Consider the following 26842-nt stretch of genomic DNA (forward strand, 5'->3'; position numbering starts at 1 on the left):
GCTCGGTAACCATATGGTCAGGCCAAATGGACTCCGCTTCTGGGTACCAGCACAGCACAGAGAGGCCCAATGGGGAGGGACATAAACGTCATCCTACATGTGGCTCTAGCCTTGAGAACCCAGGGGCAGGTCGGGGACACCCTCTAGGTTGCAGGTGAGGTCAGTTTTAAGGTCAGCCTTACCATGACGGTAAAGGGGCTATTGGGAATATCCACTCCCCCAAAGCGCACGTAGATGACGTAGGTGCCAGGCTTTGCCGCCGTGTAGAAGATGTCATAGGTGCCATCCTCATTCTCAATGACCTCTGCTTCCACTTCAGCACCATCAGGGGTCAGGACCGTACAGGTCACCTTCCCTTTCCCTGCAGTCTTGGCGTCGACCACAAAGCCAACTTCCTCCCCAGTTTTGACAGTGGGTGCAATCCCAGGGCCTAGAAAACAGTTGACACAAAAGTTAAACCACAGTGTGGCACGGCAGTTGAGCGCCCTCGACCTGGAATCAGCAAGAGCTGGTTTCAAGTTCTAATTCCCATGCTTCCTTAACTGTGCATCCCTGGGCAAACCCCTTGACCTCTTTGGGCTTCAGAAGCTTCATCTCTACAATGGGAAAAACAACTTATGAGGGTGGGTGGGAGGATCAAACGGAGCATGCATGAAAAGCACTCTGCCAGACTAAAAAAGCTGCAGCAATGTCAGCCATCACTATCACTAACACCATGTACCCACTAAGCAGCAATGCCAGTATCTAGAAAATAGCTACAAGCCCCCAGCAGGGTCAAGCCTGGCCAAAAGTCTTTCTAGGTTAACTGCTCAAAAGGCTCTGTCTTCCATTAAAGAAGAGGCAATGTGGTACAGTGAAAGAGAGCTGGACTTGGAATCATAAAGATCTGGGTTCAAATCCTCACTCCAACTTGTGCTGGCCATATTACCTTGGGTAAGTCACCTAACTTCTGTTGAGCTTCCATATTTTTCGACAATAAGCACCACAGGAGTTCAAAAGGAGAAATGACTGGATGGCTATATCTAGGGGAGGCTTTTGTAGAAGAGAGTTAGGACTTGGGCCTTGAAGGGCTGGTAGAAATATTAGGTAAAATCAACAAGTATTTTGAAAATATATACTGTGCTCTAGGCACTGTGTTAATTACTGGGGATATAAGAAAAAAAGGTAAAAGTAGCTCAGGGCCTCAAAGGCCTCACATTCCAGTGAGGAAAACAACATGCAGACAATTACGTCCATACAAGATACACATGGGAGGCAGACAGAAGGAAGGCCATAGCACTAGTCAGATGTGGGACTGGGAGGGAAAGGCCGCTTGTAAAAGAAGGAGGCCAGGGAAGCTGGGAGGCAGAGGGGATAATGAGCATCTGGGCATGGGCAACAGCAGTGCTTTCAGAGGACAGTGATAGACCGCCCCCCCCCCCCCCCACACACAGAGCTGTAAGCCCCTTGAGGGCAGGGACCGTTTCATTCTTTGCATTTCTTTTTCCATCCAAGTACAACACTTGACAAACAGTAGGCACTTATTAAATCCTTGCTCTATTGGGACACACAATTCACGTAGCAAGTTCAAGACTAGGAAGTATGGTGGGAATAGACTGTGGAGAGCATCGAATGTCAAGTTAAAGTATCCAAAAGTTCCATTAGGTACTCAGCCAGCCAAGTTAAAGAAGGAAATTTTACTGGTGCCTCCCGTGGACCATCACAGCATGCCAGTGGGACATGGGGCTGGGTAGCCTTCCTGAGAACCAGTCGAACTCCGATGTCCCATGGCTTCACCAAGCAAAGAATTCTTCTAACCCCAGTGACTCATGAAACTGTCTCCTAAAGAGTGGAGGCAAGGAGGCCCATACTGCTGAAGCCTTATTTTCAGGGTTTCCAGGTGTCACAAATGCAGATATAGAAGGAACCAGAGAGGCATGAAGGCCAAACCCCTCATTTTACTTAGGAGCAAACGGAGGCCAAGATTAGAAAAGGGATTTGCGTTCTGAGTTTCTAAATAGCAGAACAAGAGACTGAATGAAGCGGTGCTCCTTAGACACTGGGAACTAGAGGGTCATGGAACAAATCTGTTAGAACCGAAGCTCTTGGAGGGTGGGCACTATCCCCCCGCCCCCAAAGGGCCCAGTAAACAGCAAGTACCTAATAAATGCTCGTTCAATTGAATGCTTGGAGGTACTTTTTCTAGACACTAAATATGTTGACAATTAGACAAGTGAAAAGGTAGAGAAAGGTTTGGAAACCACATACCTATCTGTCTACTCTACTGTTACTATACCCTCGGGTGCAATGGTTATCAAAGAGGAAAGGAGAAGATCAATGCTCACACGGGAGGTTTCTAAATCTTTGTCTTGGGCACATGCCCCACATCTACCTTTAAGTAGTTCATTTTCCTTCCTTTAGCTGGACAGTTAGACCCGCTGTGGTGGCTGGCTTCATTTACATGCTAACCAAGGGGCCCTGATATGCCCTTGAACTTTATGAAGAGCCAGAAGCCTGGTGCTGGGATGAAGGTCCCATTCAGCACCCACCCAACCCAATCAGAAGCTCAGGCCCAGAGAATCCTACTCACCGGTGGCCAAGCATTTGCTGGCATCCCCAGTCTGGGTGGCCCGGATTCGGTAAGGTGAAGATGGGATGTTATCCCCACCATACGTGACCCCGATCATGTAGCGGCCTGTCTTGTCAGGGAGGTAGGTCACTGCATAGGTGCCATCTTTGTTATCATGAACATTGGCTCTTTTGGGCTTTCCTTCTTGGTCCTGGGCATCACAAGTACAATGAGATTAACAAATTCAATCAAAACCTACAGAAACCATTCATAGAAAACACTGCCCTCTCTAACATTCAATTGATTTAGTGACGTTAAAAAAGCAAATTAGGGATGACTCTGGGTAGATTTATCAGAATCATTTTTGTACAGAGGAATGCTTGGGAAGAAGGGCAAACCATTGAGCCCCATATTCTCTTTTGAAGATGAGCTCCATACCAATACATTACATTATCAGATACCCAGAGCATCAACTGAGCCTTAAAAATTGATGGGTCACACCAACAAGGGAAATAGCACTGGACCAGGCAAGAGACCTCTGTCCAGTCCGAGCTCTCCCACTTCCCAGCCCTCTGACCTTTGGAAATTCACTTAACCTCTCCCATGTCTCAGTTTCCTCATCTGTGAAATGAGCAAAGGTTCCTTCTACTTTTCTAGGACTCCGGGCCTCGCAGAATGTGAAGGCAAGGAATACCAAACGTAGACAACTTACTGTTATCTGGACTGCAAGGGGCCCGATTCCTGCTTTCTTGGCATCAACAGCAAACTCCACAGGCAAACTGGCTGGAACCCCATAGGAGCTGAGGCCAGGGCCACTCGCAGTCACTTTGCTAGCATCATATGTGGGGAGGACCTTGACCTTAAAAGGACTGAATACAGAGGAAGATGTCTCAATCATTACAAATCTACCCAAACTCGAGGATGGTCATCATCTCTTCTCTGTAACACACTTGAGTCAAATAATAAAACTGACAAGGGGAATGATCATGGAATATCTTTAGCAAGCCAGAGACAAGTGAGAGGATCTGAGTTATCAAAACTCAAGGGTCTTCCCCAATTGATAAATGGTCAAAAGATATGATCAGCTTTTAGATGAAGTAATTAAAGGTATCTATAGCTACATGAAAAAAATACTCTAACTCACTATTGGTTGGAGAAATGCAAATTAAAACGATTTTAAGGTACTACCTCATACCTATTAGATTGGCTAATAGGGCAGAAAAGGTAAATGGCAAATGTTGGTGGGGATGTGAGAAAAATGAGACTTTAATGCACTGTTGGTGGAGTGGTGAACTGATTCAGCCACTCTGTAGAGCAATTTGGAATTATATCCAAAGGGCTATGAAACCATGCATACCCTTTGACCTAGCAATACCGCTACTAGGTCTGCATGCCCCAAGAGATAAAAAAAAACAAAAACAGGAAAAAAGGATTTATACATACAAAAATATTTACAGCAGCTCATTTCTGGGGGCAAAGAATTAGAAGTTGAGGGGAAGCCCATCAACTGGAGAATGGCTGAACAAGTTGTGGTATATGATCATGATGGAATACTATTGTACTTTAAGAAACGATGAGCAGGAAGCTCTCAGAGAAACCTGGGGAGACTTGCATGAATGGATGCAAAGTGAAATCTACTGTGTACAAAGTAACAGCAGCATTGTAAGATGATCAGCTGGGAATAACTTAGCTATTCTCAGAAATACAGCGATCCAAGGCAACTCTGAAGGACTTGGGAAAAATGCTCTCCATCCCCAGAGAAAGAACTGATGGTGTCTGAGTAGAGACCGAAGCATGCTTTTTTTTTACTTTCTTTATCTTTCTTGAGTTTCTTTTTGTCTATGTTTTCTATCACAACATGACTATTATAGATATGTTTTACCGTGTTTCCCCGATAATAAGACCTATCCCGAAAATAAGCCCTCCCCTTACTGTGTAAGATTCCTCTAAAATAAGCCCTCCCCCCGAAAATAAGCCCTATTGAGATTGCTACTGTAGTGAAGGTGATCCCCTGCGCTACACGCTACATTACGGTACCCTCTGTATGCACCGCCCCCCCCCAGGTGAAACGCATGCCGCGCTCCGAGCTGCATCCAATCAGAGCTGCAGCAGTGAGCGCGTCATCCTGTTCTTCCCCAGTGATTTGCTTATTGAAGAAAGGTACATTTTTTTGTTCACATTTACCTGTTTATTAAAATTGCTGTCAATGTTCATTAAAATAAGCCCTCCCCTGAAAATAAGCCTTCTGGTGTTTTTCTGTCCAAAAAAACTAATAAGACAGTGTCTTATTATCGGGAAAACACGGTACGTGACTACACATGTATAACCTCTATCAAATTGCTTGCCTTCTTAGTGAAAGGGGGGTGGGGAGGGAGGGAGAGAATTTGGAACTCAAAGTTTTAAAAATGAATGTTAAAAATCGTTTTTAAATGTAACTAGGGAAAAATAAAATACTAAATATAAATAAACAAACCCTGAAAGACCAGTCAGAAACAAGAAGTCACCAGGTGCCCATCAGCTGGAAAAAGCTTCTCTCTGTCTCTCTGCTCACTTTCTGGGTTCAACTCTGAGAAAGCCAACTCTACCAAGTGTCTCCATGTCCCCAACTCTCTTTTTAACCCTCTGAAATATGACTTCCAACATCTTTCAGATGAAACCATTCTCTCCAATGGTCTTGTAAGTGCTAACCCCAACGGCCCATCCTCAGTCCTCAGCCTTTATTTTGACACCGCTGCCCATCACCTTCTCCTCCTGGGTTCTCTCTTCAAGACGCTGCTCTCCTGGTTCCCTCCTTCTACCTGTCTGGCCACTCACTCCTTCATCTGCATTGCAGGATTTTCATTCATATCACGTCTACCATCCATGAGTGTCCCCCAAGGCTCTGGGTCCTGTGCTTTTCTCTCTACTCTTGGCTATCTCATCAACCCCCATGGGTTCACAGTCATGTGTAAATTTCCAGATCAATTTATCTGGCCCTTGTCTTCTCCTAATGCCCAGTTCCATACGAACAACTGTCTTCTGGATATCTCAAACTGGATGTCCCATAGATATTTCAAATTCAACACACCCAAGAGAGAACTCATTTTCTTTCCACTCATCCCCTCTTCTCTTCCAAACTTCCATATTACTTCTGAGACCACCACCAATCTCCTTGCCCCACACACGTTTTACAACCTCAGCACCTTCCTTGACTTCTCATTTTCACCCCCCCAACATATCCAATCCAATTCAATGCCACCACCTAAATTCAAGGCCATGCCATCTCTCACCTGGGCTACTGCAACAGTCTAATGGGTTCCCCTGCCTCTACCAGGTCCTTTACACATCACACTCAGCTCTCAAAAGGATGTTCCTAAAACATGGACTGGACTATACCACCCCCATGCAATAAATTCCAGCGACTCAATATTATATCCAGAGTCAAATATAAAGTCCTCCATTGGGATCACGGCCCTTTACAAGCTGGCTCCTTATCATTTACCTCCCTTCACTATGAACTCAATGGCCCAGATGCTTGCTGTTCTTGTCATCCAAGCCCCCCTCTCCCAACTCCATGCCTTCGCTCCAGTCATGCCCCATGCCAGGGATACTGTTCCTTTACCTCCACATCTTCAAGATTCAGCTTAAATTACACCTTCTCATGGAAGCCCTGCCCAGGCTTCTTCCACATCTCCCCCCTATCCCAGGTGCTTTCCCTAGGATGATTTTCCTTCTATTCTTTCTCTATTTCATATTTCTCTATCTCCATGTGCCTTCCCCTATTTGGCTCTGAGCTGCTTGAGAGTAGAGACTGTCTTTGGCCCTTCTCTGCCTCCCCTGCACTTGACACAGGAATGAAATAGAAAAACTGGTTCCCATAAGAAACTATGATTAGGAAGCAAAGAAATGCTTGTAATAACTGATGATGCAAAGCAGAGTAACCAGGCCCAGGACAATGGGAATGGAAAGGACAAGAAACAATAGAAGATATCCTCTTCATGACCATCGAGCTTGGTCCCCAAGCCTGGAGGACTTCTTTACAGAGGTGGAGGACCCAAGAGTATGGAACAGTGTCTACACTGCCCATCCTGAGTAATGTGCTAGTCACTTTCAGTGAACTGTCCTTTTTCATTCTATGACAAGGGACGTCTGTGTGGAGAGGGGAGAGGGAGATCTACATGGAGATGAAGGGGCGATGAAAGCAGTAATTATCAATCTTTTTTTAATGTAGGTCACAAAACAGAGACATGTGAGAATTCTCCCTTCTAACAGGCCCACAGGAACAAGCACCATGAGTGTTACGTGCAGAGGACTGTCATTCATCTTGGCATGAAAGGGCGGAAGTGAGCCCGGGGGACTGAGGACTTCCATTACCTGTGAGGGACATCCTCATCAGCATACTTGACAGACAGCATGTAAGGGCCTTCCTGAGACGGGGTATAGGTCACGGTGTGAGTGCCATCTCCATTGTCAACCACAGTCACCGGTTCCACCAGGCCTAGGGAACAAATGGGACGGTTCTGAAAAGGGCAGGGCCATGGACCTTCCCATCAGGCCCAGGCCTAGGTCAGGAGGAGGACTCCATCGAAGCACAGAGGAGTGCTTTGTGCTGACTAAGCAAGACCCCTCCCAGCAGGGCCCGGGCATGGGCCTCTGGGCGCCCAGGCCCAGGGTCTCCTGAAGCACAGGGTGGACAAACAGCTGTACTTCCAATATGAGCCACTCTACTCTTGGTCTTTCTTGGAGCACTCTTAATGAGACAGCTTTTGCTCGTCTGGGAGCATGAAAAATACGCACCACGGTTAATGCGATCATGCAACTACAAAGTCCTTCAGCATTGAAAGTGGGTTAGTATAACTAACTGTCCTGTGTTACCTCTGAGGCCGTCAGAGGCAAATTGTCCTGCTGAGCTACACCGATGTCCTGTCTTCGGGGTGTCAGGCTCCTTTTAGGAAGGCCCACTGAGATTGCTACTAGGGCAGCAGCTCATAAGGTGTGAGTTTGGGGTGTGGGGAAGCTTTTAATGCATGCAGCTTAAAGTCCCCAAAGCAATCAGATAGGAGAATCTCTAAAGCAGCAATGTCAGCAAAGCAGGCATGATCGTGCTGTAGGAAGTCAGACTCTATTGCAGAAACATGTGCGTCCTATCACCCCCCCCGCCCCCCAAAGCCTCAGCCACCACAGTGCAATTAAAGGACCCGCTCAGTTCATTATGAGAGTTAGTCAAAGCAGAGGCAATGAGTGTCAGACAGATGGACGGGACAGCAACATGCAACTGCAAACCTGTCTCATTAAAATCGCCCTGCCGGTCACCTCTAAAGAAATCTGAAATGGCTTTCAGGGGGCTGCGCCGGGCCTGGGAGTCCATCTCGTCCGCTGGAATTAAAAAGCCATTACTCAAGGGTGCTGGTGTAACCCAGACAATGGTGGAGTCAAGCGCTCCCTCCCCTGCCCCGCTTCCTTCCTCTCCACCATTTCACTTAAGGTTCAGACTGATTCCAGCCTGGCTCCTCTCGGTCCCTCCCTTCAGGTGTCCCCCATCAGGCTCCATGGGGTTATGCTACCGAGGAGGACACTCTACCACCAAGGGGGCAGGAGGAAGCCTCTTCTCCAAAGAGGGCAGACACGGGCTCGTGGGCCACAACAGTGAGCTGAGAAGACCCAGGAGGAACAAATACATCAAACTCCAAAACAGGAGCGCCTGGAACGGCTGGGAGAAGACTCCACAGCCCCTACACACAGAAGGAAAGGCTCCAGGCCGCTCTGGCTCTCTGGTCTAAATGGCGGCACAAGCACTTATCTCATCTAGACCAGCAGAGCTGATCCAGTTACCAGGGAGACATCTTCCTGACTTCCCTAATGGATGCTTCTTCAGAGGAAGTGGGCCAGCTCTGGTGAGGAACCCTTTCCTCTTGGATCTAATCTTCTCCCAGCACCTTCTAGACTCAGCCAATTGCCTGGGAGCCTGACAAAGTGACTGCCCAGGGTCCCATGGCCAAGACAGGTCAGAGACTGGACCAGTCTGAGCACTTCCTGACTCTGAGCTACAGTGTATGGCACATAATCCCCCACCAAAGAGCCAGACTGACTGTGAGATTAGCTTCCTCCACCCCCAAGGTCCAAGAAGTTTCAGTCCAGTCATATAAAAGGACCAACTCTAAGCTCCTTTCCCCAAAACAGTCTTTCTCTCCAGGACTCTGGAGCAAAAGGACATGTATGGCTAAAAGCCGTGACTCTGGGAGAAAACAACATGAACCATCATCCCACGAGGAGGCCCGAGCTCCTCCAAAAAGGGAGAGGACTTAAAAAAGGGGGCGGGGGGGGGCGGGACTTGAGTATTGGCCTGAAGAAGATTAAGATTCTTCATTCAAGAGTCCACCTACCAAGGAATGGGATTGGAGAGTTTAACTGGAATCTCTGACAAGCTTTTGTATGGAGGATATGACACATTTTTTTTTTTGGTCCAGATTTGTGATATCTGGTTAAGGGAACACACCCATTGAAGAAACTCCCTCTACCAATACCAATCAGCAACTTTACAGTCTTCTCTTGGGAGCTGAGAAGGTTTGTAACTTCCGAGGAACACAGCCAGGAAGGCTAGGCCTACCTGACCGAGAGCAGCTCTCTGTCCACTTGACCTCTCTCACCCCACGGATGTATAAAGAGAAAAGGAAGAATGGATGGGCTTACCTCTGGGTCCCAGTACCAGCACTTCCAGGGGGGCCAGGCCAGCCTGACTCGTGTCCACAGTGAAGGACTGTGGCACTTTGGCCCTGACTCCTGTTCCCAGGCCAGGGCCCGCAAGCTTGACCTTGCTGGGGTCAATGACATCTTTCACGGGGATCCTGAATGGGCTGCCTATAAGAAAACAAAATGAAAATCACACTGTTACAGAACCCAAACCGGAAGCTGGAAGTCTGGGTGTTTACTTGGAACAAAAGTCCCGTCACACCCTTCGTGCATTTCTCAGGCCAGTCAACCTCTCCCAACTCTTTTTTGACACAAGCATCTTGTGAGGTCTCCCAGGCTCCACATCTCACTTCTGAAGAAAGCCTGGACAGGAGGCTGCCTTCCTGATGGCAGCAGGGAATCCCATGCTTCTTATTCTCTGAGTCCTTCCTCCCCATGGTCTTGCTGCATAAGGGACTGACTCACTTTGGTTTTCCCCATATTCTCTCCCTGCTTTTTGATATCCCCCACCCCAACAACAATGAGACAACTAATGAGAGAGGAGAGAATATGGGGGCCATCCTGCAGAAAGAGGGTTCTGGAGGAATCCAAACCTCTGCCCTCTTACATCTGGGATGCCCCCAAGAACAGGTGATTTTCTGACAACTTAACAAAGCCATCTAGAAAAAAGAGCTTCACCACCAAGAAACAGAATTAGACCCAGAAATCCCAGCCACCCCAAAGGGGGACTACGGCTGACAACTCAATTAGGGAGCTAAGCCCCGGCCTTGGCTCACTGTCAACCCAGGCCCAACATGAGCTCCATCTGACAAAGCTAAATTATAGTTAATTGCCATTGGAGCCGGGGTCTGTTTACTCCACAGCCAAACATGTTTAAAACTGAGACTCCACAGGGTAAACAGCAAAGACCTCTCCAAGAAACATGAGCCTCTGCTTCCCAACTGGGGCTCGCCTGGAAGTCAGCTTGGGGGAGAGGCATCTGCTTTCTTTATCAGAGGAGATCCACAGCAATGAATGAAGGCTTAACCACAATCCACTTTGGGGGTTACAGAAGCAGAGAAGCGCATGGTTCACTTAAGACACTGTGGGTGGGAGAGACAGAGACACTAAAAACACACAGTCCTTTCCCTTGGGGAGCTTGTGGTCTCTTGAAGGACACAAGACCCAACAATGACCATCAGGGCAAATCAACGAGAGTCAGAGTGATCTGTGAGCCTGGAGCAAGTTCATTTTCAACAGGAGACAGGAGCAGTGGGGCCCGACCTTGCCCATCTATTAGCTTATAAGACTTCTCTTTATATATTCACTAACAACCAGGCTCAAGAACCTCAAGGGTGGGTCCCAAACACAGAGCTTCTCCTGGTATTTGTGAGCTTAGGACGGATGCCAACCAAGCAGCAGCCAGGGATGAGCCATAACACTCAGGGTTCAAATCCCAGCTCTGCCTGGTGCTGGCTGGGTGACTCGAGGTCATCAGCCTGAGGGAGGGCACTGCTTTGCTCACCCCACAATTCTCAAGGCTGCCAATATGATAAAAACCTCTAAATTAAAGCTAAATGTTTAAACACAATCAGTCATATAAGAGTCACTAGCAACTAGACAAGCATTTGCTGTGGGGCTTTATGCCAAACTCACTGTAACAGGCACTATGGGGGGAGGGGGGGAAGGCAAAGACAAAGATTTAGAAAACAGCCCCCACCCTTGAAAGGTAAATCTAAAGGGATGAGTGCCTAGTGTACTGGACCAGGAAAACTGAGCTGCAGATCCAGCCCCAGACACTTATGCACTGGGTGACCCTGGGCACTGTCTGCCTCAGTTACCCCACCTGAAAAGATGGCATAATTAACATCGCCCACTTCCTAGGGTTGTTGTAAGGATCAGGTGAGATAAGCAGTGTGGGAAGCTTGTAAACCTTACAGGGCGACATAAATACCAACTCCTGTTTGTGTCTCATCGGCTCCCAGGGGTTCCATTATCTCTAGACAGAGGATTCCCAGACCCACACATCCAGCCCAAGTCTCTCCCCTGAGCTCCAGTCCTACATCTCTCCACCATACAGTGAACATCTTGAATTGCTTATCTAGCCCACCAGCTTCTTAGATCCATTATTTTTCTCCCTACACCATCTCATCTTCCAAACTGACCTACTAATGCTGAGGGCAGCTGCCATCTTCCCACTCCCCCAGGCTCTTCCTTGACCCCTCACGTACCCCTCATAGCCAGGTCACTGCCAAATCCTGTCCCTTCTCCCTCCACTCACTCTCTCTTATGTACCTCCCTTCTTTCTACCACTAGAATCACCATCTCAGCTCTGGCCCTTACCACCTCTCACCTGGATTACACCCTTCAAAGGGGTCTCAATGTATCAAGTCTCACCCTAACTCAATGCATTCTCCATTCAGCTACCAAAGTGATTTCCCTAAAATGCAAGTCTGACCACGTCACCCCATCCGCACTCAATAAATTCCACTGGCTTCCTATTACCCTTAAAATCAAATATAAAATCCTTGATTTGGCACTCATGGCTCTTCACAACCAGACTGCAGCTTACTTTTCCAGACTTCTACCTCTGGGAACACCGGGAAAATAATGAAAAGATCATAGGACCACAGACTAAGAGTCATAAAGTCCAACCTCTGCATTTTACAGATGAGGAAAAAAAGGCACAAAGGTTATGACCCTGGCCCAAGGTCACACATCTGACAAGTGTCGGAGGTGGAATTCTACCAGGCTAGGGCTTTCTCCCGGCATTCCTGAATAGTTCTTTTAGTGGGATTCCTTTGGCCGATCAGTATGACTGTATACACTACCTTAATCCTTAAGGAGTTCTCTCTTCTACAATATAGTTCCTTACTGTCCTAAGGAGCTAAAAAGGAGTTAAATGAATGTAGGCAACAGCTATCACAGAACAAGAGGCCACCCCCCCACCCCAAATTTCAAATGCAGCTTGGGAGAGTCAGGTTCAGTTTCCAGCTGGACCAACACCTGAAAAGTGGATTTCCAAGCCAAAGGAAACACTTTTTGGGGCACGGCGTGACGACACTCTTCTTCCTCAGGAACAGGGTATGTTTAAAGCAGCTTTGCTAAACAGTCAGCTGGGGTTTTCAGAGCACAAAGTCTTGTTTCCATAAAAGAAACTTTGTATTTGGCCTTTCAGAAATATCTGGCTTGATTTCATCTTCAGCAGCCCAGGCTTAGGAGCCAGCCCAGTGCACCCTGGGAAGGAGAGGAATGGGGCGGGCGGGCAAGAAAAGAGATGGGGATGCTAGGGTGGGATCGATGCCGGCCGCCCAGAGTCCATGCAAGTGGGAAATAAGCAGGCTGGTGAGAAATCAGCCCACCAGATCAGGAAGGGAGTTTCTTTTCCTTCCTTCCTCCACTCCCCATGCCCCAGAAAAGCAAGGGAACAGGACTCCAACGTTAAACCTCGGTTAGTTTCGAGGGAAGACACGGTCTATTTGCAGGCACCCGAATGAGCAGCAGCCACCTCACTCAGCACCAGCTCTCAGCTAGAGAAATCACCTTTGTCAAGAGGGCAGAGTGAGGCAGTAATTCAATTACTAAACTGTTAGAATCTATATTTCTGCAGGTCCTGGAGTCTCTGAACTCAAGGACATCTGGCTAAATGCATGCATCCAAACTGGAGTCCTCCTCTATAATATAAGTAGATATCAGAGCAGAGGAATGGAACCATCAACAGCCCAGCAAACAAGCCCAGAAGAGTGATACAGGAAGCCTCCTAGAACAGATGAGCAGCTCCTTAGAGACCCAGCTGCACAGCACGTCATAGAGACCTTGGAAGGGTCTCGATCAGAAAAAAAAAAAAAACATTTACAGTTGGCTCAGCGCGTCTTTGAACTCACTGCTTTGCTAAACAAAAAGCATCTGCTTTATGCTGTGAACGAAGAACCGAGTCCCAATGTGCTCTTCAAAGCAGACATATGTTCCAAGTCATTCTAGAACTGGCCCTCAGAAATGCCCCAGCCTCCTGTTCATGGCTCAGAAGTGGGGACCTTGGATGGTGCGTCTCACACACACACACACACACACACACACACACAGTCAGTGGGCTTCACTGACTGTCTTCCCCATTGATGAACGGGTGGGCAGAAGGATGCCCAAGAGGCAGAACATTCAGAGACAGCCAATGCCCAAACTTCAATTCAGAAAGGAGTGACTTTGTGGCCTCGGCTTCCCCAAGCCCTACCTGGCTCAGACAGAAGCACGAACCAAACAGGCTTCAGAACCGCCTCTTACCGGGCACATGCTCGTTTCCATAGGTGATATTCACATCATAATCTCCCGGCACAAAAGGGATGTATTCGGCACTGCAGCTGCCATCTTTGTTATCTTTGCAACTTATCTTCGACTCGGATGGTCCCTCCACGGTTATTCCAAGGCCCCCAATTCCTGCTCCTCTGAAAAGAGGATAGGAGGAAAGGGACAGTCAGGACTCAGTTCAGAGGCCCAGTGTGGCAGCTTTTTCCATCACCACTCCCATTTTCTCTACCAACCAGAGAGATGCCGAGGGTCTACGTGCTTGGCTAGTGTTGCGCCCCCTCCCTCCTTCCAGCACCTCCAGTCCCACCCTAGGCTGGGAGTGTCATTCAGGGATTCTGCAGAACCCCACTCTAGCTCATGAATCTTTATAGAAAACTTCAGGATTCCCTTCCTTGGGGCTAAAGCAGATGTTTTCTCCTTCAGTTCCCTATTCTAAGTCTATTTCTATAGCACCAAAGACAGTCCCCTAAAGCCAATAACCTACCCTGACTTCTGGGGCTCACATGTTTTTGAGAGTTATCAATGGAGGCCTCCCAGGTTCCCCTTACCTGGTAACCACAGTGAAGGGATTGGGCTTGTTGGTGAAGCCTTCCTTCAGCCCAGGTCCTTGGGCTCGCACTCGAGATGGATGGCAGCCTTCAGTGACAGCCACTTGGAAGGGACTATTGGGCACAGGCACATCATCATACGTTACTTCCACTGTGTGGAGGCCTATTTAAAAAAATACACACAGAGATCAAGTTTGGTGGTGAGGAAGATAAGAGAAAATTCTGTGCCTCTTTCATCTTAGCTGACATGGCTGGCAGGACTGTAAGTGTGGAACCCACTACATTCTGCCACATTCAGTTGGTACATGGATTCATTCTCCTGAAATGCATTCAAAATTTTTTTTTTTGCTATAAGGTGCTGAGGTACAATGGTAGAAGAAGTCTTCCCATCTGGGAGTTCCCATTATCAATAAAATTGTGGTTTCTCTCCCTGTAAGGAATGGTTCTCTGGGTAGGGGATGGGAAAAGGACACATTCAGAAATGAAGATTGTCTTAAAAATATGTTAATAATTTTTTAAAAATAACACACCCACTGGGTAGCACAAAAGTGTAACCTACAGATTCAATGGTGGGTAGTGGACGGAATAATGGTGGACTTGGATTAGGAAGACCTAGGCTCAAATCCAGTCCTGGTATCTACTAGATGAATAACCACAGGTGATTCACCACCTCTCTAGCCTTGCTTCCTTATCTTTAAAATGTAGTTGTAAATAATAATACCAGTATTACCTGCCTCACAGGGTAATTGTGATAGGAGACATAATGGAGAAAGTCTTTGGAAGTCCTAAGCCTCCAGGTAAATGTTCTTATTATTAACAATCAGGGACAAAGACTGGACCTTCTGAGTTTGGTAGAGAGAACTCCCCGATGAGGAAGCCCCTTCTGCCCATGGAGGTTAGCACCTTCTCTGCAACGTCTTAGCTGAGAGAGCTATCTAAAGCAAACTCCTAAGAGTGGAATGAACCCTATTAAAATGTAATTGGGAAATGTTCAATAAAATAAATAAAAATATAATGCAAAATAGATGACGTTAGTTTGTAGCTTTCTATAAGTCAATATTTGGTCTTTGACCTTGACACCACTGGCCTAAAGCACCGAGATGTTAACTGCCTCACCAAGGATGGTGCAGATGATATCTATCAGAGGCTGTACTTGAACCAGGGTCTACCTGGCTCCAAGGCCAGCTCTTTATCCACACCGCCATGACTGCTTCTTATTATTTTTATCATCATTGCTATTATTGCTGTCATCATTAATATTATTATTGTTAAAAGGCAGTGTGGCATAACGGATAGAGGGATGGCCTTGGAGCAAGGAAGACCAAGCCCTGGTTCCTGCCTTTGAAACAGAAGGACTGTGTGTCCACAAGCAAGCCACTTAATCCCTCAGTGTCCAAGGCAACTCTCTAAGGCCAGGGTCCTGAGGAGATGCTGACCTGCATCAGTAGAGGGAGTTTCTACACCCTCACAGCTTCAGAACAGAAAAATATATTTATTATCACAACCTATTCTGTTATTTAGCTGAAATGGAAACTGAACAGAAATACAAATGAAATATTTTAGAGACAGTGCAAAATGCAGCATCCCTCCAGGCCAGGGTTTCAACGCTTCCCAAGAGTCACTTTTAATGTGCTTTCTGGAAAAGATTACTAAATACAGAAAGCCTGGGTCAGAGTCAAAAAAATTTTAAGATCCCTGGCAAAAAAAAAAAAAAAAAAGACCAAGACCTATCAGATTTGTTTCAAATGCGTAGTTCCATTTTTGTCAGGACTAGAGAAAGCCAGCTCACCTTTTTCAAATGGTGTGAACTCAACGTCATAAGTTCCATCTGCGTTGTCTTTGAGGAGGTAGTCTGTGAAGGCCCCAGAGGGGTTGGCAATGGTGGCTTTAACATGATCCCCTCCAACCTTCGTCAGCGGGCGGGAATCCACCGTGAAGTTGGTCGTGGCTTCCCGAAACACATCTGCAGAGCAAACATAAAGCCAACAGGCTCTTGTGAAGAAAGAGTCACAAAGAGCATTTCTAGCTATCATCAACATACATCTGTATATTTCTGTGTGGCCCAGTGGACTCTGGAGCCTGGAAGATCAGAGTCCAAAGCTGCAGTGTCCTGGGCAAATCACCTGACCCTCCCAGTGCTCCATACAACTCCCTAAGACTGAAGCTGCCAAGAAAACTCTAAAACCACTGGGAGAAGGAGTTTCTGCCCTTGGGATTGCCTGGTGCCAATGAATGCCAATGCCAGGTCTAGCCCTATTCACATCTAACTAGCAGAACAAGGAATGCCAGGCCCCACATCACTTACTATCATCCAATTCTCATCAGTGACCAGACCAAGAAACAAATCCCAAAGTACCCAAATATCACTGCTGAAAACCATTTGCCATAAGTCGCCATTTTGCCCAGGAAACCAGATTTTTAAAAATGTCGCCTGCTTACACCCTGATGAGAAGCCAGGCCTAAACAAGTCAGCATCTGGGGATGGCCGCATTTCTAGCAGGAGGAATAGAAAGCATCCCCTTACCTTTTCCCTCAATTCCAGGTCCATAGACTTTGACTTTGCTTGTATCTACGGCCGGCTCCACCTTGACCCGGGCAGGGAATGCTGGCACTTGCTCTCCTCCATAATTCAGGCTCAGCGTATACATGCCCGCAGTGAGAGGCACGTAGGTCACAGCATAAGTCCCATCTTTGTTATTCTGAATGTGGACATCAGCTTTGACTCCAGCATCGGAGACGGCTTCCATGCCCAACACTCCATATCCGGCCTCAGAACAGTCTACATTCAAGATGCCAGCCTCTCCCACTTTCCCACGTTCAAGCCCGGGGCCACTGGCCACAACTTTAGAGGGGTCGAAGGGCATTTCAATGTCTGCTTTAAATGGAGAACCAGGAATGTGGACCTCTTCAAAGAGGATGTTGACAAAGTATTCGCCAGGTTTTGTTGGAAGGTAAGAGACTGAACAGGTCCCGTCCCCATTGTCCGAGCATTCGATTTTGGCTTCACATGGACCTTCTACCGTCAGGCCTAAGCCCCCTGTGCCAGCTCCTTTGGTATCTATCGTGAACTCAGCAGGCTTGCCCACAAAACCACCTTCAAGTCCAGGACCATGGGCTTTCACCTACAATGGGGGGGAAAAGGAAATTATTCCGCTTGACTCTAGTCAATTCAGGATTAGTGTCACCACACACAAGCCTGAAATTAGCAGCACATTCCACCTCCATCAGACAGCCTCCTAATGGGTCTGCATTATGGACTCAAGCATACAGAAGAGATCGGGTTTTATAGGCAAGGGCAAAGAAAAACGCTATAAATCAATGTCCACAAGCTGGAATGAAGAGTAGGAAAGAAGGACCGCATCCTGATGTCATTATCCAAATTGCCTATTGGCTAAAAACCACAGGGGAAGGTTTGGCCCCTCACTGAGCAGCCAGGCCTTCTATGACTCCCTCTCTTTGACTCCTCCTCCATTTCTTTTTACACGACTCACTAAATCAGGCCTCAGGGCCCATAACACTGGAGTGTGGGGGTCTGGGGGTGCAGCCAATTGACAAAACACATTATTTCAAGGCTAGGTCTTTACAGAACCACCAGATTAGCTCCCTATAAAATTTTTTTTAATTACAAGTTTTATATAAAATATCACACAAACTTGCTCTGCATATTTTGTAAAAGTAATTTTTGGTGCATAGAATGGCATTGCTTCTTTGTTACTCCATCTTCCATCTGTCCATTTATTCACATTAACTCTTCTTATGGAAAGCAGAATCAGGGGTTCTTCCCTTTTTCTGACTTCCATTTGCTGTTTTTAAACAGAATCCCAGAACTGAGGAGTGGGAAAGGACGACCTCAGTGATCATCTGGTCTAAGCCACTGTAACTATAACAAACAAGCAAGTGGTATCTGATCAAGCTGTTTACTTGATAAAAGTCTTTCCAGATTTCCTTACATTGCTCATATGTTTCTAGTTTCATTACATTACAACATTAACCCACAGCAATTTATTTAACCAACTTCCTATTGCTGTACATTCAGGTTGCTTTGAGTTTTTGGTAATTACAAAAACTTCTACTATAACTATATTCATTTCTTTAAAACAAAAGACCTCAATTTGCTATCACAAAAGTATATTATTCCCAATAATGAGATCATCAGGGTCAAAGGTAAGAGTATTTTTTGTCATTTTTGCTGCTTTCTATGATGACTTCCGATGAAAGAACTCTTGGCAAGGTTTTCCCCAAAGATTTCCTTTACTTCAGCATTGGCAACAGATGTTGACACATAAGTTAGAATGTCTTCATGGTACCATTTTTGGTGCTTCTGCTCATTCATCAAGAATACTGGTATCCCATGAAATGCAAAAGAATGGAAATTTGGCAAAGATGAGAAAAAATAGGGATAATCAATGTTGGGGGACCTGTGCCCAAGACTAGGACACTAATACACTGCTGGTGGAGCTGCAGAGTGGTCCAAACATTCCCAGGAAGCAGCTTGAGATTACGCTTTTACAAAAAGTAAGTCACAGGATTAAAATGTATTACTACTGGGGGCGGCCAGGTGGCTCAGCGAGTAAGAGCACCAGCTCCAGTGTCGGGATGACCTGGATCAAATCCGGGCTCAGATACTCAGCACCACACCCAGAAATAACTGGCCGTGTAACCTTGAGCAAGTTACTTAACCTCGATTGCTTTAATTAAAAAAAAAAAAGTATTACTACTTCTGGTGAGAGCTCATCTGTCAGGATTTTCCTTTACTGTTCATTCCACCAGAATCTAATCAAAGATTTCTGCTGATAAATCTGGAAGGTCTTCTGTTTCACTGAAATACACATGACTCGTGTTTGTGGATCCTGTTTTTCTAGGATTTTTTGTCTAGCTCTGTTGTCATTTCTTTGCCATGTATGACTAAGAAAACCGATAACAGGTCCCAGTAAGGTATTTTTCTTTCTTGACACCTAGAAGAGTTCTGTCATTGTAATACTGCAGTTTCACAACTTTGGGCCTCGAAGAGCAGCTATAGGTGGGCTTTCTTTGTGGACCTCTCCCTTCCAATGTTGTTTGATCATGTCTACTTGGAAATGTTGTGTTTTTAATAGGTATGTAATTAGGTCCTTGAATGGAGTGTCGAACCTTTTCTTTCTCCTTATTGGTCTAGGATACTGGTTAATCTAATGCTTGTATTTTTTACTCTATATTCTAAATTCCATCATTTGGTACAAATAGGCATTAGCTGCCTTTTAAGTCAGATTATATCCAGGGCTTTTTCTTCTATTTTATTTCTGTTATTTACCAATCTTACTTATTGCTTTTTGCCTCGTTTATTGTTATTTTCATGTACCTGAATATTACTTCAAATTTTCTCTAATTAAATCAATTCTCATTTTATGAAATATTAACTGAATTTTTTCTTTCGCTTTTTTTTTGGAGGGCAATTGGGGTTAAGTAACTTGCCCAAGGTCACACAGCTAGGTTTGTGTGTGTGTGTGTGTGTGTGTGTGTGTGTGTGTGTGTGTGTGTATGTTAAGTGTCTGAGGCCAGATCCAAACTCAGGTCCTCCTGACTTCAGGGCCGGCACTCTACTCACTGCGTTACCTAGCTGCCCCATTACTGAATTTTTAATGTCCTAATTTATTTAGTATCTTGTTAAAGATGGCAAAGCATAGTAAAGAGAAGGCAAAATCCACAGTCAGAATGATCTGGGTTCAAGTCCTTCCTTAGACGCATACTGTCCATGTGACCCTTTGTTTAAAAAGTTGGTTAATATCCTGTTATCTCCAGCAACTCTCTAAGGCAGTCAGTTGCAAGACACTTGCTGGGTATTGGTAGAGGGAATTTCCTTACTGGGAGCTCTAAACAACAAAAAGATCAGTGATCTGAACTATCTGGTATTTCTTCTAACAACTGAAACACTGATGTTTCAACACCCATTTCTCAAAAATATTTCTGCTGAACCTAAAGTTTTAACATGCTATTTTTGAGTCATTTTTTTCTCCCCCAAAACTTGGCTCCTTTTTTCCATTCAGGGGTCACAGCGGTAGAATAATAGTGACGTTCATTACCTTGGCAACAGGGGCAAGTCTTTAGAATAGGGATGTAAAATGTGGTCTCCTAAGGACTATGGGAACTCTGTACTATGAGCTACAAGCCAGAACTTGAAGCCATAGGGATGGACAGTCATCCCAACTGGTGCAGGAAGCCAGTGAGGTGTGTAGTCAGCCCTTGTGGCTGCTGACCTTCAGATCCACAGTCTCGCTGGCTGATGCCCACTCCATGGTGGCTGCAGGCTACACCTGGTCATTCGGTAAGATGTGAAGACCAGATCAAGAGGCCAGTTTGAATCACGCCTCAGCCAGTTACTTGCTATGTAATCACTGTGGGCCTCACTTTCCCCTATGTGTAAAATCGGATAATAACAGCATCTATCTCATATAGTTGAATGCCTTGGCAGACTTTTATTTGTTGTTATCCTCTGGTTATTTTAGTCATGTCCGACTCTTTGTGGCCCCACTTGGGATTCTCTTGGCAAAGATACTGGAGTGGTTTGCCATTTTCTTCTCCAGCTCATTTTACAAATGAGGAAACTGAGGTAAACAGGGTTAAGTGACTTGCCTAGGGTCACACAGCTAGTAAGTGTCAGAGGCTGGACTTGAACTCATGAAGATGAGTCTTCAGGATTCCAAGCTCAGGGCTCTATCGGCTGGGTCGCCTTTGGCAAACCTTTAAGTGCTATGTAAATGCTAATAGTACTAAGTAGTCTGTATTCTGTCCATGCTAGAAGTGCTTCTCATCAGCTAGGGCCAGCATGAAGGGTAGAGAAAGGGCCTAGGAGGGCCTTTGCGGGATGGGGGCCAGTCCATCTGGGCAGGGAGTAGCAAGAGAGCCAAAGAGGCAGGCTCAACTGCAGAGACTGCCACTCCTCCAGTGAATTTCCCTTTACCACCCCCACCTTTCTCTCATCCTGTTTTATTGTAAGGGCAAAGAAGCACCACTTCCATATCTTTGAGGGAATTAGGGTAAAGGGGTCCCCTATGACCCAAATACCACCAAATAGGAAGCCAGTTGGCTTTTCATGATCTCCAAAGTCAACCTTCCCTTTTAGTCACCAACCACAGAGAAAAACAATGTTATAAAATCCAAAACCTGTTTAGACCAAAGTTAACTCTGCACACAAATCAGAATTCTGGAGACTCAGAAGTATGGAAAGAGGAAAATGAGAGGACCCAAACTGCAGAAAAATCCAAGTCTCCAAACCAGGAGGGGACAGGAGGGTCCTTTACCTTTGAAGGATCCGGGGGCAGAGAGGCTTCCACAGTGAAGGGACTGCCTGGAATGGGGTTCCCATCATAGCTCACATCCACAGCGTATAGGCCTTCCTCCTTGGGGATGTACTTGGCTGTGCTGTAGTCTTTGCCTGGGACCGCGGTCACCAGGCACGGCACCACCTGTCGAGCTGGGCTTAAGATGGTCACATCCAGTTTACCCTGCCCTCCAGCCCCTTTGGTGTCCACCATGAACTCTTGGTCCTTTCCAACTTCTACCCCTAGGAGCGAAGAAATAGGACAGGAAAGGGAGATTTACAGAGACACTTCTGATGGATTTCCAAAAGAAGCATTTCCAGGGGTCAGGCAGGGAGATCTGGGATGGACGGACAGATCGATGGACAGACAGACGGAGACACACACACACACACACACACACACAGAGTCCCTGGCACAGCTCCTAACTGTACAATTTATAGAAGGCTTCCTGGGACTGAGGGGTCAGGTGGCCCGGCCAGGTCACAGAGGAGGTATGTGAGATTCAGGTCTTACTGGGTTCAAAGGCAGCTCCCTGTCCACAACCCCAGGCTATCACCAAAACAATGCAAATAGGACTAGGCAAAGGAGGAATCTTGGAAGAAACTCCAGATGGGCCATCCCCTTAATGCTATCTGGTGGGGGCCTGTGTCTCCACTTTTCTGGAGGGAAGGGATCTAGACCCGTAACTTTAACTACACAGGGAACTCCCAACCCCAAAACTCCCTGACCACCCCATCCACCCCAATGCAGGTCAGCAGAGCAGCTGATTCTTGCACCCTGTATCCACACGAGGAAGGTCGGATCCATCTACATCTTGTATCTCAAGAAATGAATGCTCTCCCTTTGGTCCTGCATCTCATACCGTGTTTTCCCGATAATAAGACGCTGTCTTATTAATTTTTTTGGACAGAAAAACACCAGAGGGCTTATTTTCAGGGGAGGGCTTATTTTAATGAACATTGACAGCAATTTTAATAAACAGGTAAATGTGAACAAAAAAATGTACCTTTATTCAATAAGCAAATCACTGGGGAAGAACAGGATGACGTGCTCACTGCTGCAGCTCTGATTGGATGCAGCTCGGAGCGCAGCGTGCGTTTCACAGGGGGGGGGGAACGGTGCATACAGAGGGTACCGTAATGTAGTGTGTAGCGCAGGGGATCACCTTCACTACAGTAGCAATCTCAATAGGGCTTATTTTCAGGGGAGGGCTTATTTTAGAGGAATCTTACACAGTAAGGGGAGGGCTTATTTTCGGGATAGGTCTTATTATCGGGGAAACACGGTAGGAATTCCTGGTTTCCTTCAGCGCCTACCTCAGGTTCCATCTCTTAGCAAAAAGTGCCTCCTAATCCCCGGAGAGGTTAGCACTACTCAAGTGCTCCCAAAGGCCTCTCTACACTTTCCTTAATTATGCAGATTTGTAGACCCCTTGAGGGCAGGGACCATTTTAATTTTTCTCTCCGTCACCCCAGTGACTAGCTCAGTGCCTAGAACCAAGGCTCAATCAACCCTTAGAGAAGGGATCTTGAGGAGTGGCCCAGGGCACTGAGAGGTCATAACCGACCACTAGTCCCACAGCTAGAGTGTGTGTCAGAAGCAGGCCTTGAACCCAGGGCTGACCCCAAAGTCCACCCTGTGTCCAATGAGCCTTCCCTCTCCCTCAATTCAATGACATACAGCCAACAGCAGAAAAGGGCTAAGCCTAGAAGAGAAAGGGGATTTATCAGTGGGACACAGAGCAAAGCCAATTCTGGGAAACAAATGGCCTAATGGCTTTACTGCGAGACTTGTCATTTGGCCAAATATCTCTGGCACTATTTTTGTCAAATAGGCAAAGTGCTGTCAACAAAGGGAGGCCGTGAGGGGGCCGGGCACCCACCCCAGCGCAGGGTGAAAAGTTGCCTGCATCGCCAAACCAAGCCCTCTCAAACAGGTAAATAAACAAGAGGCCATATTTCAGAGCTACGTCTTTGCCCGTTTGGCCAAAATCTCTAACGAGCACAGGGCCTTCCCCTAGAAGAGCTGAACCCACACTCAGAGCTCTCCAGCAGTCATGGGAGGTCAGGACCATCAGAGGAAGGTGGGCTCTTACTCGCCGGCATCCACCATGGCTGGAGTGACCAGCAACGGCTTTCCTGGGTGAAGAGACACTGGACAAGAAAGGTACATGCCATGACTGGCCTTCAGTGTCCTCAGACCATCTTCTTGGTGGCCTCCAAACCCTTGCTCCAAGTGGAACATGAGGGGGAAAGATGTAACTGAGTATCTACTGGGGCCTCCTCTTTCCTTAAGCTCTGGAAAGTTCTTGGGAGGCCAGCGAGCTCAATGATCTAAACTTCACTGCTGGTTTTACACAACAGGACCTGAGATTTCAATGGCACAGGGCATTTCCAGTGAGGAAACTGCCCTTCCCAAAGCAGGTGAGCACCTTCTTGGGGGGCCTGTAGCCTTTGAGAAAGGATTCTTTAATATCTTTGCATCCTGGCCCCCTTTGAAAGTCTGGGGAAGCCCACAGACTCCTCTTCTCAGAATCAGGCTGTAAAATACATAAAGGCCAAGAAATCACAAAGAAAATGAGTCCCACTGAAATACAGTGATCAAAATACTCTTAAAGACAATTTCATGGACCTAAGAAGCCGCTAAGAGTGGCCAGAGGACGGAGAGGTTAAGCATTGTGCACTGTGTTCGACCAAGGCCACACACCCAGTGCTGGGGGCAAACCTTGACTCCAGCCTGGCTCTTTCTACAAGGCCACCGCTGCCCCTCTCTGTGTCCTTTCCAACTTGGGAGTTGTTATGCCTAAATGGGTCATTCATCTAATTTAACACAGTATGCATTTATTAAGTACCTATGGCATGTAAGGTCACACAGCTAGAGTTGTGTACCAGAAGCAGCCTTGAACCCAGGCCTGGGGTGACACAAAAGGCACCATGATAAAAGGGCTCTCTAGGAGCTCCTGGGTGTGGGGGAGGAGAGGACCAGACACATGCTCTGGGCAGAGAGGGTACTTCCATAATCACTAAGTATTGGATAAGCAGAGAACAGGATCTGACTTAGAGCCAGGGGGAAGCTTTGGACCCCAGACCCTCATTTTCCAGGGGAGCAAACAAAGGCGGAGAGGAGGAGTTAAGTGAGTTGCCCAGGGTCACACAACCACAACATTATCTGAGACTGAATTTGAACTCAAGGCACCAATGTACATAAGTGTACATAAAGGTAGAAGGTACCCCAAAAGCACTCTCTACATGTCAACTCCTCTAACCGTGATCTTCAGATAAATCAGGGTGCTGCTTCTCACCGCTTGGTGGACCTTCCCGATGGCTAGTCTTAGGGAGCCCCCTTGCCCACACTTACGGTTCTCTAGCCCATTGAGCTTGATCTTGCTTAAATCCAAAGGGGCAGCAACCTCTACCACAAATGGGCTTTTGGGAATTGGATCTCCGCCGTAGGTCACCAAGACTTGTGTGCTTCCCTGAAACAAACCAAGACAAGGTCCTGTTCAGAAAACCCTTTGGACCCCAGCCCACTGAGATATCACTGAAGCCCGGCCCCCCTGCTCTGGCTTGTCAGCAGGCCACGGGGGAATAAAGCAGGAGGTAAAGATGCCAGTAGCCGCCTCGCTGCACAGGGACTCACGCTGTCGGCCAGGAAAGGGGAATGTGACCGGGAGGCACCATGAGACAACCACATGTAGTGTCTGAGCTCTGTCTCCAGGAAACAGGACGAAGTGTGAGAAAGGCAGGCCCCCAGGAGCCCCAGCCAGCAGCCTCTGCAGGAAGATCCTGGAGGGTCCAAGTCAAGTAGGCCCCTCTGGCCCCCCCAGCACTGGCTCCCAGGCAGCTGAACACACCAACTGATTACTTCTCCATCTCTGGTTGGTTTTACCGCTCATGGCTCCCACCCACACCAAGCAGTCTGATGCCTGAAGGAAAGTCCGGCTGCCCCCAGCAGGCTGGCTCTCAGTGTGTGTGTCTCTGGGTGTGTGTGGGTGTGGGTGTGTGTAACCTGAACAAAATTCGCAGACAAGAGAGGAATGGGGGAAAGTGGGAAGAGGAATACCATTTCCCCTATAATCCCACAATCCTCAGGAGAACTTGGGTATTATTATTCTCAGAACAGTAGCAGTTTAGAAGAATGCAAATCCCCCTTCCAACTGACCACAAGTAGAATGAACCTTTCTTGAAAAAGCACACTTCCACATCAGACTTTCTAAAACTTGGTGCAAACCATGAAATTAGAAAGTTCTCAGGATAAAACCCTAAACTGAAGAGACCTCAGAAGTTCATTCAATCCGACAGCCTCATTTTAGAGATAAGGTTCCCTGAGGCTCAGGGAGAGGGACCAATCTGCTTGGGAGGGCACAGCTAGTGCTGGGTAGAGCTGGGATTTGAACACAAGGCCTTCAACTCCAAATCGCTCTGCTGTAGGATCCTGCTATTTTTATTTTATTTTTGGAGGCAAACAGGGTAAAGTGACTTGCCCAGGGTTACACAGCAAGTAAGTGTCTGGGGCCATATGTGAACTCAGGTCCTCCTGACATCTGGGCTGGTGCTGAATCCACTGCACCACCAGCTGTCTCATCTGCCATTTCTTAATATTGCCAGGAGGTATGTTGCAAGAGCCTGATTTTAACAGCATTTAGCTAAGTTTCCCAGTACTTCCTATTTCCTTGTTTTCTGTAAGTCCCAGATCTCCTAAAGTTCCCAGAATGCTTCTGTTCACCTGAGGGCACAGGAGCTTACCAAAGGCTAGGCTGCTTGTCTATTCACTATTAGGCACTCAGACTAACAAAAAGATGCTGGCCTCTTCTTCTCCCACAACAACCAAGGATGAAAATTCTCCAGCCCTTTCCCCCAATAGCCAACAATAAAAGTTAATTTAATTTAAAAAACAAAACGATATTTTTCTCTTCCTACAAGCAAATGAGCATTTGGATTTTTGGACAGAAATGAAATAAAGGATCCTAAGGAAATGTTGCTACCAAAGGTCAAGGTTGCATATATATTCAAAAGAGCTTTAGCAATCAAAAAGGAAGGGAAAGGGTGAAAACTGCCTACAAATATTCATGGCACTGAGAAACAACAGAGTAGCTATAAAGTACATATAAAGCAGCTATAAAGATATAAAAATTGAGAAACAGTTGAGAGGCTAGGCGTTCATAGCAAACAAAATCCAAGAAAGACGTCAGTAGGAAGACCAGCAGCTCTGAACATCTGTACACAAAGGTACAAGAAGCAAGCTGAATCATGCCTAACACAAAGAGGCAATTTTGACCTCATGGGTTATCACTGACAGCTGGTGGGATAAGACCTATGACTGGAGTGTGGCTTGGGACAGACATGGCCTGTTCAAAAGAAGAAGGATGGGCCGGAAGAATGGTGGTGAGAAACATTTGGGTGAAAGATCAGTGGAGGCAGAAAGAGAAGCAATTCTGTCATCAGAATACACTACAGATCACCGGGACAGAAGGAGAATAAAATAGATGCATTCATGAA

The 26842-nt window shown here is 46.7% G+C and overlaps 1 protein-coding gene across 6 annotated transcripts in view; it reads right to left on the reverse strand.

Moving 5' to 3' along the window:
• FLNB (filamin B) overlaps nucleotides 1-26842 on the reverse strand; it is a 159128-nt gene that overhangs the window by 32636 nt on the left and 99650 nt on the right. For 3 of the 6 annotated variants that reach the window (XM_069084257.1, XM_069084255.1, XM_069084254.1), the window contains exons 19-30: nucleotides 24702-24819; nucleotides 21324-21586; nucleotides 16571-17168; nucleotides 15836-16009; nucleotides 14047-14209; nucleotides 13475-13635; nucleotides 9218-9385; nucleotides 7811-7903; nucleotides 6902-7025; nucleotides 3261-3417; nucleotides 2570-2759; nucleotides 183-430 (exon numbers count right to left, since the gene is read on the reverse strand). In XM_069084257.1, the coding sequence (XP_068940358.1) occupies nucleotides 183-430; nucleotides 2570-2759; nucleotides 3261-3417; nucleotides 6902-7025; nucleotides 7811-7903; nucleotides 9218-9385; nucleotides 13475-13635; nucleotides 14047-14209; nucleotides 15836-16009; nucleotides 16571-17168; nucleotides 21324-21586; nucleotides 24702-24819 (2457 nt within the window). The remainder of the gene's footprint in view (nucleotides 1-182; nucleotides 431-2569; nucleotides 2760-3260; nucleotides 3418-6901; nucleotides 7026-7810; nucleotides 7904-9217; nucleotides 9386-13474; nucleotides 13636-14046; nucleotides 14210-15835; nucleotides 16010-16570; nucleotides 17169-21323; nucleotides 21587-24701; nucleotides 24820-26842) is intronic. The other 3 variants (XM_069084259.1, XM_069084258.1, XM_069084256.1) reach the window with 1 other exon arrangement.

This window comes from Petaurus breviceps, unplaced genomic scaffold, assembly GCF_028583685.1.
Source record: "Petaurus breviceps papuanus isolate PSGF00001 unplaced genomic scaffold, PetGlider_PUasm1.0 174, whole genome shotgun sequence".
Lineage (NCBI taxonomy): Eukaryota > Metazoa > Chordata > Mammalia > Diprotodontia > Petauridae > Petaurus > Petaurus breviceps.